Source organism: Castor canadensis, chromosome 3, assembly GCF_047511655.1.
Source record: "Castor canadensis chromosome 3, mCasCan1.hap1v2, whole genome shotgun sequence".
In the NCBI taxonomy this organism is placed as follows: Eukaryota; Metazoa; Chordata; class Mammalia; order Rodentia; family Castoridae; genus Castor; species Castor canadensis.
Genome location: NC_133388.1, coordinates 172,416,129 through 172,431,334, shown reverse-complemented (window position 1 = coordinate 172,431,334; position 15,206 = coordinate 172,416,129). Strand labels below are relative to the sequence as shown.

The following is a 15,206-nucleotide window of genomic DNA, read 5'->3' as shown; positions in this document are numbered from 1 at the left end:
ATATGTTGATTTTAAATATGGCCATATCAATGACAGACACATAGACAACTGTAGTCTTATACTGTCATTCATCCTATTGCTGTCATAGTCATCTTAATTTATGTAAGTATACTCTATGATCCTCTCAAAACTGTAAAATATTTTCTCAGAACATATAATCAACAATGCATGATGGTATATATAACTTGTGGAATGGCTAAATTGAGCTCACTAACATATGTAATACCTCATACTTAGCAGTTTTGTGGTGAGAACTCTAAAATACACTTTCAAAACTAGGCTGAATATGAACCAAAATGTCTGCCTCAGTTTTTGTCTAAGAGGCAGAAAAATAAATAGCCAGTAGAAATGGTATAAATAAGGTGTGGACTAAAAATGCATAAGAGTGTAGTATTTTGTTTCCAATGTATTATCCACTCTTGGTGTTGATACTGAGAAGGCAAAGATTAGAAGTGACTTGTATTTGGAGTTGTGGAGTGGCAGGACAAGTTTATGGGTATGTTAGATAGTCAGTATATTGTGTGTCTTAGACAATAGTTGCAATAATACAGTGTATGGTCTAGATAGGACTAATAGTTAATTCTAATTATCTAAAACATAAAGAGGGAATGCAATAATAATGTAGTAATAACACATATCATATTTAAAATAGTGTGCCCTCAATGCAGAGAAACTAAAGCAGATACCTTAAAAGCAACTGAGGCCAATAGGAGAAGGGGACCAGGAACTAGAGAAAACGTTAGTTCAAGAAGAATTAACCTAGAAGGTAACACACATGCACAGGAAATCAATGTGAGTCAACTCCCTGTATAGCTATCCTTATCTCAACTAGCAAAAACCCTTGTTCCTTCCTATTATTTCTTATACTCTCTCTTCAACAAAATTAGAGATAAGGGCAAAATAGTTTCTGTTGGGGGGAAGAGGGTAGTAGGGGAGGGGGTGGAGGGAGGGGGAAGAAATGACCCAAGCATTGTATGCACATATGAATAAAATAAATAAAATAGTGTTTGATGAAAGCTAAATATATTTTAATAGGAAAACATTTATGATTTTAATTTACAGATTATACAGCTAAATGAACAAAGAGTGAGGCAGAAAAAAAAATAACACATCTTGATTCACATGAAGTAGCAATAAACTTGTCCCCAATAACAAAACATTCTATTAATCTTTGCTTACCATGGAGTTAAATAGAAAGATGTTCATATTCTGTATTTATCAAAGCTCTAGAGCTATTCATCAAATCAAGTAACAATTGGTCATTAAGGCGACAGAGATTTCGTCAAATGACTTTAAATTGAAGGAGTTCCCTGAGTGGGCTAAAGCAACAGAGTAAGTCATGATACAATTTAATGTACAAGGAAACTTGTAACTTATTAACTCCATTGCCCTAAACAATGCTATAATGAGGCAAATGTTGCAGTTTCAATTCCTCTAGGAAGCAGCAGCCAGCAGCCTTTTCCTTATACTTTAAACTTACCACAGCTGTTCATGAACCTCTCTGATACAGCATCAGCCAACAGTAAACTACTCTTCCTGGAGTCAGAATCATGGTCCAAACATAAAGTTGGTTGAAAAGTTGCATTAAATGTTGTGTACATATAAATCATATGAATGATTTTGTAACAATATTTATATTGTTTGATAGATTTGTAGAGAATTATATATCTAATGATATATTAATTAATATAGTATTGCTGTTTAATTAAAATGTTTTGGGTATGTGATATACTTTGACTTGAATTGCATCCCCACAATATTTTAAAGCTATTGGAACATAGCACTGAAAACTATATTACATTCTCACTTAAGTCATGTTTTTATATTATATATACCTACATCAAATATTAAAAAGTTCTTTCGTCAACAGTGAGTAAGATGTCCCATCACAAACTTTAAGAGACACATTTCTTTGTTTTATTAACTTCTTTGCTTAAACATTAAAAACAGAGTGCTATTATCCTGAGAACTAATTTGGGGATGTAGGTTTTTACTTATGTTCATTACTATTCTAACCAATGGTTATAAAATTAGGAAGATGCAGTTTATATTTATATTTATAATTGAATATTTCTTCATAGACTTCTAATTTTGTTTAGGGCATTATGCTTTTGATATTACAGCACTTAAAATGATATTTTTATTAAAAATATTGAGTTGCCTTAATTGTATTTACTTTGATAACTTACAGTTATTCTTTTGTTGCTTTTAACAGCTGAAGATGCTTGTGGTGGAACAATGAGAGGATCCAGTGGCATCATATCCAGTCCTAGCTTTCCTAATGAATACCATAACAATGCAGATTGCACTTGGACCATTGTAGCAGAGCCTGGGGACACTATTTCACTCATATTTACTGATTTCCAAATGGAAGAAAAATATGATTATTTAGAAATAGAAGGTTCTGAGCCACCTACAATTTGGTAAGTAGAGAGTTTCTACTAACTCAGCAAAGATGCCATTGTGTGAAGCCAACAGGGGAACAAAGAACTTATGATATGTGTCTTTTAAAAGTTTGAATATATAAAAGTTCATATAGTTATGGAAAAATTATAAAGGGTCATTGTCAGAGCTCAGGGATATTTTTAAGGATTGACATGCTGAAAGAACAAACTAAAAATTTGAAACATGGAGCTTTACATCAGTATTATTTTAACATTCAATCAGTGAAATGTAACCAATAACTTTATCACAATTTAAGGAAGTAAATGTGTTTCTAGACAGTTCTGTTACTTAGCATGCTAGTCCATACTTGATGATTCCTTTCGAATTAAGTAAATAGTTTCAGAAGTAATTTGCCTTTGCTTATGCAGATAGATCATTTACACATCCTGGTATTCAAAAGTGAAAATTAAATACCATTATTTTGGGTGAGCAAGATCTGTTACTTTAGAGACTCAAGAAATGCTCTAAAGAGCACTGAAGAGTACTCAGAACATGCTTTTAGGGCATAATACTTTTAAATGAAGTGTATCTTTAGGCTATTTTTAGAATCTATATCTACTAATATTGAGCATATTATCAGTCAGTAGTTCAGTGAAAGAAAAAATTGTATGATATAATTGATGAAGAAAGAGTTAAACACTAGAGCAGGAAGGACTTTTATGCCTAATAACAATGGGAGTTTATCCAAAACATTTATATGAAGAGGTTTGAAATTTCAAATGTTACTGAATGGTAGAGACTGATTTGATTTTTCTATTAGTTAAACGAAGATCACTTAAGAAATGATTTCAGCAATCCAAGAACAGATAATAGTAGCCTGGATTAGTGTCCTATTCACAAGATTAAGAAATTGAGTAAATTCAGAGATATGCAGGAGATACAAAAAAAAGTATCTGTAGTGGATTGGGGAGTGAGAAAGAAGGTAGTATTAAAATGAAACCTGGTTTCCTAACTTGTTCTGATAGTGAGGCAATAGCAAAGTTAGGTGAATTGGAAAATTTTGAAGGAAAGTCAAATTTGGAGTAGGAACACGATGAATATTGAGATGTTTTGAATGCACTATTTTGAAATTTCTTTGAGACACACTGTTAAAGCTACATGTTAGATAACTAAAATCTGGATTGATAAATTTGGCTAGAGAGATGTGGTATGAGAAGACAATGGAACTCATTGTACATCGAGTGCCAGCAAGATATAAGGCTCAGGCCAAGAAGGATGATCTAGCAAAGATAGGAGGAAAATTTGGGGAATAAGGTTTCAATAAGACAAGGTAAGGAGAATGGAAACAAATAAAATCTCATACCATTGTGGACTGTTGCAAAAAAACAACAGATAAATGCTTTAAAAAAGTCACAGTTGGCTGGTTACATCCAAAAACGTATTTTTTAATATACAACAAAAGGAACACATCCATACCTATGTTTTTATCCTTAACAATGCCAATCCCTCAATACTCAGAATTATATCACTTTATGTTTGTCCATGATAATTTTGTATCAGAGTGCAATGAAACCCAGCAGAATTCTGGTTTAAAACATTAGAGAATTTTAAAACTATTTTAGAAATTGCTATTTCTTCAGTGATTTAATACATATGAAGGTTGATGATGATGTCACGAATTTTCCAATAATTATAGTATTATTGATATAGAAATGATCCCAATAAAATAGCAATTTTTAAAATTGCAAAATAATTGACTAATAGAGGAAATGAAGAAATTACAAACATTGCTTCTTAGCACCAGTTCCTTTGTTACCACTGAACTCTAGAAGCAAAATCTAGCACTGCCACTGTGGATCACGATATCTCTATTTTCCTCATGGAGTCATTTTCCCATTTCATTTTAAGCCTTCTTAGTAATGATTTGTGGGGTTATTTTATATTGTATTTGACAGTTCTGGGGTTTGAACTCAGGATCTCACACTTGTTAAATTGGCCTTCTATTAATTAAGCCAAGTCTCCAGCCCTTTTTGTTTTAGGTTATTTTTCAAATGTGGTCTAGCTTTTCACCCTGGATTACCTCAAATAGTGATCCTCCTACCTAGGGCCTCCAAGCATAGCTTTGATCACAGATGTGTCACCACCATCTTAGCAGTTGAGAAAGGATCTTGCTAACCTTTTGCCCTGGCTGGCCTCCAACCATATCTTCTTGAGTAGCTGAAATTGCAGGCTTGAGCCATTGTACCCAGCCTGATTTGTGTTTTCTCTTTCTTTGTTTATTTGTTTTAGCTATATGAATTACCAGAGAAATAAAGCTTGTCCAATAGTAGCATGGAATCCACAAATTTCTCTTCATTTGCAAAGATATCCATTTTATTTTGCTTTTACTGTGGAAGAAAATAGCAACTAAGAAAAGCACTCTTTTATTTTCTTTTAAAATTAATGTTATTATAAATGTTTTGAAAGACTTGTCAAAACTTTTGGTATATGATATATCAACAATGAGCTTATTTGGCATGTTTTGAGAAAGTGATACAAATATCTGAACTATTCCCGCAAATGAAAATTCAAAGTAACAGTACCAGTGAATTTGTAGTATTTTATATAGTTACTTAAATATAAAATAGTATTCCTTTTATGTTGCACTAGGCACATAATTGGTGTATGAAATTATTTTTATAATTAAAGTAAAACTTTTGTATCTAATCCTGGCCCTCTAATACCTTTACATCCTTTAATATCCTCATACATTTTAAGGATATTATCATGAAAATGACATATTTTATTTCAGGTGACATTTTATGAAGGGTTCTTCCTTATAAGTATGCAATGTTCATATAACATTTCCAATTCATGACAAAATTCAAGAGAAAAATGTGAACAGGGAGATAGATATTCATGATTCTTAGATTAAAATTAAAAATGGTTTAACTTCACCTCTCTAATTCAAATACCCTGAACTTGTCATAAGCTACTGTACATTCAAATTTTTTCTCTGCAGTTCGGACAGTGAGATAAAGCTTACTATAGCCTGTGCTGGACTTTGACAATACAGACTGCCAATCAATAATCATGCTGCACAGAGGATATTGATAGGCAGTCTATGCATCACTTGCAAGCTGAACATGCTAAGTCAGGAGGCTCTTGATTATGACCAACCAGTTAGGAGCATCACCCAACAGGATTACTAAATTTCCATACATTATTTCTGGATGATAAACTTCAGGACACTTGATGATGTGAATTGATTCCACTGTAGTGAAATGAAAATGAAAGGGCTTGTGTTCTAGGTTCAGTTTTGACTCTGTTTTGATAGATGATACCTCTGTGTTTGGGATTTCAGATTCCTCACTTGAAGCATTAAAGGCTTCTCAAAACTCTGATACTGATTGGCATTATCTTCTTTGGTGATATGGGGCAAAGTGTTGGAAAGAACGAAATATTGCATTTACAAAGCTTTCACTGCAAAGCTGGATTATATTCTCTTTAAAATTATTTCCAAATGTAACTTGGATTCTTAATAGAATTTTATGTTCATTCAAAAAGTACTTACTGAGATATCTACTATTTGAAACATTGTTCTAAGTGCTTCCATGACTGACCTCACAAAGACCATTCATGTAGAACTTATGCTCTGTCAAGGGAGAAAGATAATAAATATTTATCAACATAAATAAGGTAAATAATACACTTTATCTAGAGCATGATAAGAAAGAAAATGTGGAGCTAGGTGTCCTGGCCCACTCCTTTATTCCCAGCTACTCTGGTGGTGGAGTTAAGAGGAGCAAAAGTTTCAAGAGTTGTGAAGTTGAAGAAAAAGGAAGTGACAGCTCTAGGTTATTTGGCTTGGATAAATGAATGAAGTGAATTTGCCTTAACTGACAATAGTAAGGCAATTAATAAACCAGTTTTGGAGGGGTCATCTGGAACTTAGTTTTGGACATGTTAAGTTTTAGTTGACTAATAAATAACCATGTGAAGACCTCAGGGAGGTGACCAAGATACAAATCTTGGTTCAAGATTAAAGGTGTAGGCTGGAGAAGTGAACGTACACATTTAGCAGTAGAAATGATTATTCTTGTACTAGTGAAAGACATTATAAAATTAAAAAGGGACTTTCAACACTTAAAAAAATGTCAGCATAATTAAATTAAGAATAAGAGTAAATGAGAAATGTGGAAAAACAAGACAATATAAGATTTCCTGAAAATCAAATAAGAAAAAATATCAAAGAACTAGTTGATTGTGTCAAGTGTGGACGATAAACTTATACAGTATGCTTTCAAACTGATCATTTGAGTTAGTGAAAGTCATAGTGACTGTGACAAAGGTAATTTTAGGTGACAGTTTGATTGAAGTAGCTTTAAGGGAGAAATGGAAGGGAGATGTAGATAGTTCACAGGGATAAATGTTTCAAAAAATTTGAGAAAGGTGAATAAAGAAGTAAGACAATAGGTAAAGGAAGAAGCAGGATCTAGGAAAGAATTTGTGATTTTTGTCTTTTGCTTATTAACTAAAAGAGTTAAAACTGTGGTTTTATATTTATAGGAATGGCCTATCAGAGTGAAAAAATGGTAATAGGTAATGGGGAGACTCATTTTAGCAAAGTGAAATGTGGAGACAATGAAATTAATCGGTTTTAAAATCTATGAAAGTCAGGCACCTGTGGCTCCTACCTTTAGTCCTAGTTTCTCAGGAGGCGGAAATCAGAAGGATCACAGTTCAAAGCCCACCCTGGGTGAATAGTTACCAAGACCTTATCTTAAAAATACCCAACACAAAAAAGAGGACTGATAGAATGGCTTAAGTGTAGAGTGCCTACCTAATTAGTGTGAAGCCCTGAGCTCGAATCCCAGCACTGCCAATAAAAACCAATCTATTTGTGAAATGAAGGAAGAAAAACCAGTAACAATAACAGCAGAGTGAGGCAGAGAAAGAAAATAATAAAAGATCATTTTAGGCAGTACTCTATGCCAGAGGGTGTAGAGCTTCATAGCTCTGTGTATGGTAAGTAAAAGGTGAAAACTAGTTATCAAACATAAGACTCAAAAGGAATGCATGGGTAAATATCTCAAATAGAAATAAAGGATTATATAGTAGTTATTTTTTAGATTACATGGTAGAAGTATATAAATAAATAATTGAAAGATCAGAACACATGTTAATGTATTTAGTTCAGAAGATTAAAAATGACTTAAACTTTTAAGATGTAGGATGAAGGTTAAGCAGGATTCCCACAAAAATACTTACCACTAGATATATGACTTAAGTATGACACAGACTTTTAAGTGGGCCTAAGAAATTGTAAGTTGAAAATGAAGTCAAGAGAATGGACACAGTCATCTAGATTAGAATACAAGGGAAAACATAGTGTTCAGGTCATATGAGAGTATAATACTCTAAATAAATCTTACTAAAATAAAGACTGAAATAATGTATATAATATATTCTGATTTATATAAATTACTTTACACATTTCTTAGTTGGTTGAAATAATGCTAAGCATTTAGCTTTTTATGGAGAAATTTAATTGCACAAATTTCCAGCTAATGCTGGTTCCCATCTCAAACCATTTGTGTTGGTTCTACTTATGTCTTAAGTCCTTTTCCTTCTCATCTACTCAAGAGGCCCATGCTGTCAGTACTCCTAATTCTCTTCTAAACCATCAACTTTCACTCTCTGATTCGCAAATCATCAAGTAGCTGTAATTTAGATTCTCCTATAGTTTCTCTCTAACTGCCTTTTTCAAAATGAGGGACATTTCCCAATTTAGCACTTACTCACCTCGATTTGTCTGCAATATTTGACTTTGGGGACCATTTCCTCAACATTCTTCAGCCTGGTGACTGGGCAGTCCTTTCTCTACCCATTCTTGTTTCTTACTGACTATATCTTTTCAGACTATTTCTGGGCATTTTTTTTCCATCATTCTTTCTATATATATGTTGGTATTTGCCCAGTTTTTTGGTCTTTTGTTTTTTGTTCACTCTACTGTGGAATTTGCACAAATTCCCACAGCTTCAATGATCTTAACACTTTGTAATTTTCCTTTGCTATTGCTCTCCAGTTTTGTTCCTATTTGTTCATATATCTTTACTAAAATAACAAAATCTTAATCACATCTTGTATCACAGGTTATACATAATGGCTAGCCCCGTACACTTCACACCTTCGATAGTGCATGTACACTGGTGAAATTAATACATGATTTTTGGCCCTCATAAAAAGCCATAAGTTTATACTCTGGGTTTACCTCTGTTTCCTTAGTGAATGTACTTGATTTGATTGAAGCAATATGCATAGTGTGAATTAGATTCACTTGTGAATAACTGAAATTTAAGCAAAATACTTACAAATACATGAGAGTTAACCAATACAAATTTTTGTTTTTCCAATAAAGAATTCTGAAGGCAGGTAGGTGTGCAAGGTATTCATCCCCCTCTAGCACCAAATACTCAGAACTCTTATATTATTGCTCTCCTTGTAGGGGCATCATTTACATGATCATATCATGTCCAAGGTTGAGTTGTTAAATTCAAATTTAGACATACAAAGAAGGACATGGGAAATGAAAGGATGCTGTCTTTTTAAAAAAAATATTCATTTATTCACATGTGCATACATTGTTTGCATCATTTCTTCCCCTGTCCCCCTCCCCTAACCTCTTCTCCCCCTCCCTCCCTCAATTCCAGGCAGGTCCTATTCTACCTTTATCACTAATTTTGTTGAAGAAAAGACACAACCCTAATACGCAAGACAAAGCGTTTTTGCTAGTTGAGTTAAGGATAGCTATACAGAAATATTCCTAGCATTGCTTTCATGTACAAATGTGTTATGACCCACGTTTATTCATCTCTAACTGATCTTTACACTGGTTACTGATCCACTTCTCATGATAACCTCTGTTGCTAAGGTTTCTATATTAGTTCCTCTGGAATGCAGACATCAAACACTTTCATGTTTTGGGTTTTCTACCTATTCCTATATCTCCCGTATGTGCTCTCCCCTTGTCATGTAATCCAAGTCCAACCACATTGCCCTAGATGTAAAGTCTGCATATGAAGGAGAACATATGAATTTTGGTCTTCTGAGCCTGGCTGACCTCGCTAAGAATGTTCTTCAGCACTCATTGGCTACCTCAGACTTATCTCTGGTTACAGAAGTATATTACTTCATTATCTACTACAGCTGATAGGATATTGGCTAAAATTTAATTACATGATTTGCTATAAGAAAAAACAGGAAAGGGAATCTTTACTCTGATGGTCATTGCCCAGCTAAAATTATATCATTATGAAGAAAAAGGTGAACAGGTAGAAGATAGTTAACAATTCTGACATTTTTTTTTTGGCAGCACTGGAGTTTGAACTCAGCATCTCCTGCTTGCTGCAGGAACTCTACCTCTTGAGCCATTCTGCCAACCTTAACCACTAGTTCTTTCTTTCTTTTTTTATTGGCAGCACTGGAATTTGTTCTCAGGTTCATATGCTTGTTAGGCAGGTGCACTACCACTTGAGCCATTCCACCAGTCCTTCTGACACAATGCAGTACCTTTAAAGAAAGGGTATATACTGTATATTCACCAACATTTTACATATTATAAAAGTGTGTGTGTGTTTACTATGGTATATGCAAGAATGTATATATAGGTACATGTAAATGGGCATACATGTATAGGTATATTCACAATCATACATTGCTTAATGATAGGGATATAATCTGAAAGATGCATTAAATTAGATGAATTTTTGTCATTGTGTGACACAGCATTTTTACAAAAACTAAGATGACTGCATTGTTGTGTTATATAATCTCATGAGACCACTGTCACACCTGTGGTCCTTTCTTTACTAAAACATTATGTGGCACATAACTATATAAGAATATATTTGTGCTGATACATATGTTATATATACATGCAGATAAAGATGCATATATGAATGAATGTGTTCCTATGCAGAATCTAAGCTTCCATACGTGTTCATATGAATTTATATATATAACATATGCATATATTTTATATATGTACATACATACCTGTGATTTATGCATACATTGCAAAGCTAGTAGGTCTACATTGGGCAACTTTTCCCCATTGTTTTTCTCTTATTACCTATAAGAGAAATGCCTATGTTGCTTGATAAAGTGCAGATTCCTCAAGTCCCAGGTAAAACTTTGCTTTACATTTGATAGGGAGCAGTTAAAAATCTTGAAAACTAAGTAATTCCAATATATACTACATCTGGACCACAATTGATCTAGAAATTAATGCAAAAAGTTTGTTTTGTTCAATATTGTTATATGTCATATTGTCCTATGAACATCCCTCAAAAACTAGAATCTTTCTTATTATTCAAAAACATGAAGGACAAATTTACATGATCTAGCAAATAACCAAATTAGTTATTTAAATTTGGTATAAATTTATATATAGCACAAAGATTGTGCTAGTAGATTAGAAAATTGACTAATACTATAAATGACAAAGAAGAAGCTGTCCACATTCTTCATTCTACAAAAATAAAGAATACAGACACTAATCCCAGTACACAGGAGCTCCTGTTCACTATCTTATTTGTGAAAATCATCACAATAAAACATACAATAATTCATGGTTCCAAAAATTACTATTATCCATCGTGGTAAAATCATTTAATCAAACATCTCTTACCATTTCATAATTGTGCACTAGTGTTTTTCCATGTTTGATTCTCTTTATGTGAATCTAACAGGGCACTAATGCACCAAATTGGAGCTACAAGTAGTCTTTCAGGTCCTTCTGTCTAGTTCCCCCTATTGAGGGGATGGAAACCAAGGTTCAGTGTCATATATTAAGAAGCCATGATGAGAACTGAGATCTATTATCACCTGTTCCAGTGATAATAGATCTATTATCACTATTAGTTTTTTAGATAATAGATACTATTTCAAAAAACTGCCTTCTATTATTATGCATACAGCTAGGATATAGATAGCTAGATAATAGATAGATAGATAGATAGATAGATAGATAGATAGATAGATGATATCTTCTGGGACTATCATATATGTGGTCTCTTTTTAACTAAAACATTATAAACATGGCATATGCAAATATATATATGCCAATATTTATGTTATATATGTATATATATGTCATAGTAAATTTAATGATATCAAACTTTGACATACAAATATCATCACATAATAGTTTTTATAATTTGATGTCTTTAAATATAGTCTAAATTTCTTACTACAGACTATAGATTGTGTTCTATAGATTGTGTTGATTGTTTAATTTTTCTTTGAATAGCTAGAAATTCTCTTAGCTGAGAATGCACAATGTGGCTATATATATATGTGTGTGTATATATATATATATATATATATATATATATATATATATATATAACATATGTTAACTTTAAGGAAAACATATTTGGCAGTAGAGCAAGAAGAGCTGAGAATGTATATTAGGATTTTTCAGCCATGAAAAAGAATTACACATTGGACAAAACTAAAATTAACACAACTATCAGGTGGATACAGAAAGAAGCATTTTCAAAGGTGTCCAATCAGGCCAGTTCTATTGAATTGTGAAATGTATCTTCCCTGATGCTTAGATGCAAATTTTTGTTATTAAAAATTTAACCTTTCAACTTTTACATGAAAATAATTACATAAAGAAAAATAAATAAAATTAGGAATTATTTTATGTGTATTAATAACAATATATAATTTTCATATCTACTACATATATTCTTATTTTTAATAAATATAAAACATCTTTCTCGTTACTTGCTTCTTGTTAGTGATATTTTCATAATTTTAAGAATCAGAAATTGAGCCATGTATGCAGGCCCATGTCTGTAATGTCAGCACTCAAGAAGCTACTGTAGGAGAATTGCAAGTTCTAGGTCATCCTGAGCTACCTAGCAAGCCCTTGCCTCAAAAAGAAAAAAAACAATCAGAACTTAAGTCCATTGTTGCAGCCATATGAAATACATATCAATGCTATAGAACACCTTGACCTATAAAAGTCAATGAATGTCTGTTTTGCTTCTCAATTTAAAAAAGTAATTTATCTATACAAAATAATTGAATTAGGATTTAGGGCACACATTACCCAAACACATGTTTAAATTTCAAAGAGAAAAGTATGTACATCTTACACTTTATCTAGCTTGATCTTCTATAAAGATATAAAAAAATTGCTAAACTCTAAATAAACCAATCCTATAGTATATAATGTATAGCTAAATTTCAGTCTTATCTTGCCTATATAAATTAAATATTAACTTGTGTATCATCATCACATATGAGGAGGTCCCAATTTGTGCAATTCATAATTCCTTGCTCTCCTCACCACCTCTCTACTTTAATAAAGTGCTCTCAAGAATATTAACAGTTGCCACTAGAACTCTTACACTATAAACTCCACTACTCTTATTAAGTCTCTTCATTTATTTTTTAATTTAATCATACATTCCAGGGCTTTACCATTCAATTTTCTGCAATTTATTCACTTGTGACTTGCTTCAGTTGAGAGAAGACACAATTTCAATTTCAATGCAAGAAAATTGTGAAAGCACGCATGTATCTCATTTAAATTTATAACTATAGTGCCGAGAAATTGAGCTACATTCTTTCTGGCAGTTTCTATTTTCTTCCTAACGAAAAAGGGAAGGTCATGTACTAAAAGTGAGGAGGTGGTAGGTTAGGATGTTTTAAAACAGTAGCATTTATTTCAAACATCATCTGAGAATAATCTGGAAAGAAAATTATAAAAGGGAAATCAAAAGACTATTGGACAATGTTCTGAATCCATTTGAGGTTTTCCAGGAGAAGTTTGTAGTAACAACAATTTTTAAATTTACCTAATACCTCTACAACATGGGTGGTCAACAGATCTAAGCATAACAATAGGCAGTGGCTTTGCTGGGTCATGGAATATTATCACAATGAAGAAAGAAGTTGAACGTATTGACAGGTCACAGTCTGCATGGCAAGGAGGGGACCTCTTCTAAGCACATTAACTTTTATCTATATTTTATCTATAAATTAAAAATCACTTATTACTGGGAGCTTAATTTTAAAAAGATGCTAATCTTAACTTTTAAAAATCTCTAAATATGACAGACCACAAAGTTTTAGTAGCATATAGGTTATTTTATCCATTTCTAATCCACAAAATCTTAGATTTGCTTTTTAAATAGGCTTTGTGATATGCTAAATTTGTTCATTTTAAATGGTTGATTTTCTGGAACACTTATCTCCTATAGTTGATTGAAGTTGAACTATAATTCTTTATTTAATCATTTCTTTTGAAAATCACCTGCTATAACTCTTCTCTTTTAGCATAATAATTTTCATAGTGCTAACCTATGTTCAAATGCATTAATTATCCTTATATCTTAGATGCTTTTGTGTTCCTCAAAATCTCTTATAGGTAAATGTTTTAAATGCAAATTAAAGCATAAAAGTTAAACTTTAAAATCTTTTTTTAAAATCACTCTGACTGAACAACAAAAGACATTGCTTATAATTCACTTTGCCCTTCTCATAAGGCCTCTCAGCTTTAACATTTGTCTTTAACATTCATTTTCTGTTCACTTTTTATCCCACATATGTTAAATAATATGTCATATGTCCTGAACATATTAAATACTGAATAAAGTCAATAGCTACTAGAATTAGAAGAGACAAATATTTCCTTTCCTTCCTTCCTCCCTCCTTTCCTCCTTCTTTTCTTTCTCTTTTTTTGTTTTTGTTTCTTTCACTTTCTGTTTTTCTTTGTCTTTCACTGTTTTTCTTTTTCTTTGTCTACATCTCCTTCCTTCCTTTCCTTCTTTCTTTCTTTCTCTTTGCTTTTTGGTTCCTGATTTAAGCATGGAACAGTAAAGAGAATGAGCTTTTCAAATTAATATGAATTTTTCAGTTCAGGAACTAGCAAATGGCATACTAGAAACTAGGAGGAGGTAAATAAGGATTAGTCCCTAGAGCCTTCAAAGAGACTATGGCCCTGAGGATACTCTGAATTGGTACGTTTAGGTTCCAGACACATAAGCAAATAGATTTTACTGTTTAAAGCTCCTTTGACCCCCAGTTTTTGGTATTTTGTTAAAGCAATCCTATGAACTTGACAAAATCTGCCAGATTTTGGGCAATTTGCTTGATTTTCATACTTAAAGGAAATCCTAAGCTGAACTTTTTCATAGAATACACATCTTTTCAAATATTCAAAGAACAATAACAATGTCCAATAAAAATATGTTGTCGTTACTGATCTTTCATACTGCTTACATAAGATGAATGTGGGAGAAATGATATTTGAATTTTCCAATTCTAATAACAGAGAATTGGAAGGTATAATAAAATGTTTTACTCATTTTTCTCTTTTGTTGCTTAATAGTAATAAAATAATGAACTAGAAAAAAATTGATATGGAAGTAATATGATTATGGATTTTTTATTGTGTTGAATCTTAATTAGAGCTGAAGGAAATGTACTTTTATGATATGGGTTATCTATTTAAGTAAATTTGTTTTGTGTAATTAGAAAGTACACCTAGGGAAGTATTTCTCTGTAAACTTGATGAACAAACATGCAATTTTTCCCTGATCAATTGCTTTCTATAATAAAACACAGTCACAAGAAGTCTTAATATGTCTACAGAAATAACGACTTTCCTATCTGTACCTGCAGTCTATTTCTCACACAGAGACTCATATAATAATACTCATCACATTGCACTGGGGATTTTTGTCTATTTCTTTGTATATAGTGTGCTCCTCAAGCCCCCCCCAAAATTATTCAATCATATGTGAATTTCATTTGCCTAG

At 32.3% G+C, this 15,206-nt stretch overlaps 1 protein-coding gene across 6 annotated transcripts in view; it reads left to right on the top strand.

The window, feature by feature from the left end:
* Positions 1 to 15,206, top strand: part of Csmd3 (CUB and Sushi multiple domains 3) — a 1,205,819-nt gene that overhangs the window by 360,454 nt on the left and 830,159 nt on the right. For all 6 annotated transcript variants that reach the window (XM_074069090.1, XM_074069089.1, XM_074069088.1 and 3 more), the window contains one exon: positions 2,216 to 2,423. In XM_074069090.1, the coding sequence (XP_073925191.1) occupies positions 2,239 to 2,423 (185 nt within the window). In that variant the 5' untranslated portion in view covers positions 2,216 to 2,238. The remainder of the gene's footprint in view (positions 1 to 2,215; positions 2,424 to 15,206) is intronic.